The 4,973-nt window shown below is 35.7% G+C and overlaps 1 protein-coding gene across 1 annotated transcript; it reads left to right on the forward strand.

The window, feature by feature from the left end:
* The first annotated feature begins 465 nt into the window (after window positions 1-465).
* On the forward strand, window positions 466-1,407 carry LOC116900124 (olfactory receptor 50-like). The gene has a single exon (XM_032901898.1). The coding sequence runs from the start codon at window positions 469-471 to the stop codon at window positions 1,405-1,407; it is 939 nt and encodes a 312-aa protein (XP_032757789.1). The 5' UTR covers window positions 466-468.
* Window positions 1,408-4,973: the final 3,566 nt, after the last annotated feature.

A 4,973-nucleotide genomic window follows, 5' to 3' on the forward strand; every position in this document is an offset into this window, starting at 1 on the left:
CATATGGGTATTCCCCCTATATATCCCTCTTATTGCCCCCCCCATTCATAGGAAGATAGCATTAGGCAAGTACATTCAAAAAAGTTTAAAAGAAATAAAAAACATTGAAATTACGTTGAATATTCTATTGGCTGGTCATAGTTACACACCGATTTCTTAATTTAATATGGTTTTGAGAAATACAGGCATTGTGATCTGAACCTGGGTTTGAAAATTATTCTGGTGTTTCATTGTTTCCCTGCAGCATACATTCAGTTGCTTTCAAGTTATATTCCATCCCAACCAACAGCAGCCGATTACTATGACAAAAATCTCTATATTAAGATTAAAACTGATGTACTAATTGGATTTAACAAATGTTATAATCAGTACTGGTGATTCATAAAATGTTTTGACAATATTATAGGCAAAAAATGAGATTTCTTTATTCCCATTTGCTCTTTCGCTCAACAGCAGAAGATAAAGAATATGAGGATGGATAATGAGAGCACAGTATCTGAGTTCATCCTCCTGGGGCTTCCCATTCGGGCAGAGGACCAAGGCATGTACTTTGCCCTGTTCCTGGCCATGTACCTGACAACTGTGCTGGGAAACCTGCTAATCATTCTGCTCATCAGGCTGGACCCTCACCTCCACAACCCCATGTACTTCTTCCTCAGCCACTTGGCTTTTACAGACATCTCTTTCTCATCAGTCACAGCTCCAAAGATGCTCATGAATATGCTGACACACAGTCAGTCTATCTCATATGCTGGGTGCATTTTCCAGGTATATTTTTTTGCAATATTTGCTGATCTTGATAGCTTTCTTCTGACTTCAATGGCCTATGACAGGTATGTGGCTATCTGTCACCCTCTGCATTATTCACAAACTATGAGTCAGAGCCTCTGTGTTCTTCTAGTAGTTGTATCCTGGGCCCTATCCACAGCCAATGCGCTGGTACACACCCTTCTCTTGGCTCGCCTATCTCACTTCAGAGACAATACCATCCCCCATTACTTCTGCGACCTCTCTGCTTTGTTGAAGCTGTCCAGCTCAGACACCACCATTAATGAGCTGGTTATCCTTGTTTTAGGTAATGTGGTCATTACCCTGCCATTCATATGCATTCTGGTCTCTTATGGCCACATTGGAGTCACTATTCTGAAAACTCCCTCAATCAAAGGAATCTGCAAAGCCTTGTCCACATGTGGGTCTCACCTCTGTGTAGTTTCCCTGTACTATGGAGCCATTATTGGGTTATATTTTGTCCCCTCATCTAATAACACTAATGACAAGGATGCCATTGTGGCTGTGATGTACACTGTGGTTACGCCCATGCTGAATCCCTTTATTTATAGTCTGAGGAATAGGGATATGAAAGGAGCACTAAAAAATATCCTTAGTGGGAGACTGTGTTCACAATGATGTATATGGTCTTCACTCTTAGCATCCCTACTTTCTTCTTTTCTTCTCCTATTCATCCTTTGTTCTCTGTCAGGGAATGTTTATGAGGCTCTCTTTTCTTTACTCACTTCTCCTTGCACAGTTTTTTTTGTCTTTCTATCTTACTTATCATCATCTTGGCAAGCTTTCTTACAAAATTCATTCACTTTTTCTTTGTCTGATAAATATCTTATTTATTTGTATTGTCATTGTCAAGTCTTATTTATAAGACAGATTTGTACCTTTTCTTCTCTAATGATGACAGAATTATTTCTTCTCTTAGATGATGATTTATTTTATATTTAATCAAATAATATACTCTGATTTCTTGGCAGTAACTGTATTCGCATTTATTTATTCATTTATTTATTTATTGGTGTATTACCCACATGTCTATGTATTATGTTTATGTCTATTGCTTGTCAGAAGAGGGTGTCAGATTCTTTGGGACTGGACTAAAAATGTTTGTTTATTCTTATAATGCTTATAATGTTTGGGCTTATAAGATTTGAAAACACTTTGTATTCTTACCAAAATTTGGTACTTACTGAGCAACCTATGCCCATGTTTCTTTCCTATTTCAGTTATAATAATGTCCATTTTCTGAAGATTTTATTATTTGTATAAGTGTGGTTGTTCATAATTCCTTGCTTTTTTTATAAGTGTTTGGCACTGATTACTAAATAAAGTAAAAATAAACTGTTCTATCTATAAGAGAAAAAACAAATGTAAGGCAAACCCTGTGTGGAACATGAAAGTCCTGTGGTGGAGTCAGGCATCATACCTAGTATTGAGCCTTTAACATGAACTTCCAGAGGATGATGTGGTTATATGCAGTTTTTGCATCCTAAGACGGTGACTCTTCTTTTCTGAGTGGGTAATGAAGCCAAAAAAAATTTCATGGTATGCCTGTTAGCCCTAGTCCTTCTTGGTGGCTCATGCCTTGGCTGAGGCCTAACTGTCTCTGATGGGTAGTGCCACCACTACTGATTCATATTTACTATTCTGACTACCAAACAGGACTGATGATATAGCCACGAAGTGTTGTGATTGAATTGAACAGTCCCTGTTGCTTACTGTAAATTGGACTGATGATTTCCTGACAATAAAGATGTGAATTGCTCCAGAGAACCATATCTAAACAGGTTGACTTCCCTTTCTATTACATCTGGAGGGTATTATGATAGAAGGGAAGTTACAGGATTTAAGAACCATCATTAAAATAGCCTTTGAAAAAATTAAAGTTACATGCATGTTTAGCTGTATGATATCCAAAATGCAAAATAATAAAACTAATAAAATAATAGTTTCTAATACAGTAGTATAGAGGGAGGGAGGCATGAATATTTTGAGCAAAATGGACTTTAGGAAAGAAAATACACTGTATACGGTACTGGAAATGTCAATAAAAATTACTATGCAATTTTCAAACCCAAATTGACAGAATGGAAAAAAAAAAAAAAAAAAAAAAAAAAAACAAAAAGCAAAGAACTCTTTAAAATACAAGATTGAACACAAACTAGGTTTTAGTAAAAGATTACTAACCAATATTAGCGAAGAGATATACTTTATGAATACGACCAATCAATAGTGGTGCTTTTGTGGTCCATTTTTGTGAAGAAACACCATGTCAAGGTGATTCTTATGAAGGAAAATATCTAACCGAGGGCTTATTTAGAATTTTAGAGGATTAGTCCATGGTCTGAATGCCATGAATCAGATAGGCATGGCACTGGAACAGTAGCTGACTGATTTACATCCTGATGCAAATGCAGAGAGACAGGCCAGCATGGGCTTTTGTGACTTCAGAGCCCATTCCCAGTGACACAATGGTCCCAACAAAGCCATAACTCCTGATCCCACTCCAATAGTCCCACTAACTGCTGAAAAACCACTCAAATATATGAGCATATGGGGGACATTTTCATCAATCTATCACAAGGAAGAAATAGCATATGGCCAAAAGGTTATAACACCATGTAAATTTTCAGAAACCTGAAACATCTCTAAAATAATATAATTTTTGAAAACTGTACTAATTGGAAATTCTGCAGAGTATCTGAGAATCCTTATGTTATCTATTCGGTGATACTTTATACATGTAAAATTTCTTTTCTTTTTTTAAGAAAAAATAATGAATGACAAATTACTGCCCAAGTTGCTTCCCATCTGTCATTACAACAGACCAGTTATTTAGTAGCCTACAGCATCTATTGATGATCTGTGATACAGGTAGCTGGCTCATTTTAATCCATATTTCTTACACTACTAGTAAAAATGCTATTGGGGCAATACGGTTACAGGTAAAAAGACACAGTCATTTCCTGGAGTGTTTATAAAAAGTCATGTGGATCATTTACTGCTGTAGGAGATAATTAAGCCTGGTTCTTGTATTCCTAGGAAGGAAAAAAGTCTACAATATCACAAGGATATAATGGGCCTTTAGAATACCCATAATTTCTATTACTATTTTACAGAGTTTGTGTGTATGTGAAATCCATGCTCAAATTTTCCATGCTTTCTAGTTTGATGTTTATTTGTTACATATTGTATTGTAGACTTTATCAGGCACTTTGTGCTATGTGTGAATCAATCCATTTTTTTCCATTCTTTATATTTTAAGTGTCTCCCATTATTGAAAGATTGTAACAACAAGAACATTAGGAGTAATACAGGGAAAAACTGTCTTCTGTACATGACATAGTTAATGTCATCACAGATGCACAGAAGTAGTGGCTACTAAATCCTGTACAATATTAAAATGCTAGTACTGAGGTAGGGATGGAGCTACAAAGAACACAATCTAGATGAGGACTTACTGAAAACTGGTGGCTATGGGGAAATCAGAATCCTTCTTTCTGATATTGACCATTGGTCAATTGCACAAGGTCCAAAGAATGGTCCCACATCCATTCACATCTGAACACGACTAATCAATTTCATCAGGTTGTTAAAATATAAGGTGACACAATTTAGGAGGCATCTGTTCTGGAGGGACTTGTAAGAGTTTGATAGGAAAAAGATCCATGTGAATATTCTTATTTCGCTGAATATATATGTATGAAATTCTCAAAGGTTAAATTTAAAAATAAAAATGAAACCCATTTACTGTTATCGTTAAAAACATATTTTTTATTTTATGTGAATCAGTATTATGTGTACTACTTGATACAGTGCCTGAAGGAGCCAGAATTGGACATCAGATAACCTGGACCAAGAGTTACAGGTGGTTATGAGCTACTATGTTAGTGCTGGATACTGACCCCATGTTATCTACAAGAGAATCAAGTATTCTTAACACTGGAGCTATCTCTCCAGCTGCCTGATATATTACTACATCCATCAAAGATTTGTTTTTATTATTTTATTGAAGAAATCACCTCACAAATCATAAACATTCTGATTTATTTAGAGTAAACAAGGAATGTGGTATTAGGAAAAGGAAAAAATTTTATAGATAGGTAGACTTGTCCTTTTTTCAGAGACTTTATTTGCTTTGTGTTTAATCTTGTTTATTTAAGATGCATCACCTGGATTTTGAACATTGC

Source organism: Rattus rattus, chromosome 5, assembly GCF_011064425.1.
Source record: "Rattus rattus isolate New Zealand chromosome 5, Rrattus_CSIRO_v1, whole genome shotgun sequence".
Taxonomy (NCBI): domain Eukaryota; kingdom Metazoa; phylum Chordata; class Mammalia; order Rodentia; family Muridae; genus Rattus; species Rattus rattus.

Coding starts and splice junctions, on each gene's coding strand:
- LOC116900124 (XM_032901898.1), top strand. CDS start 469: ATGAGGATGGATAATGAGAGCACAGTATCTGAGTTCATCCTCCTGGGG.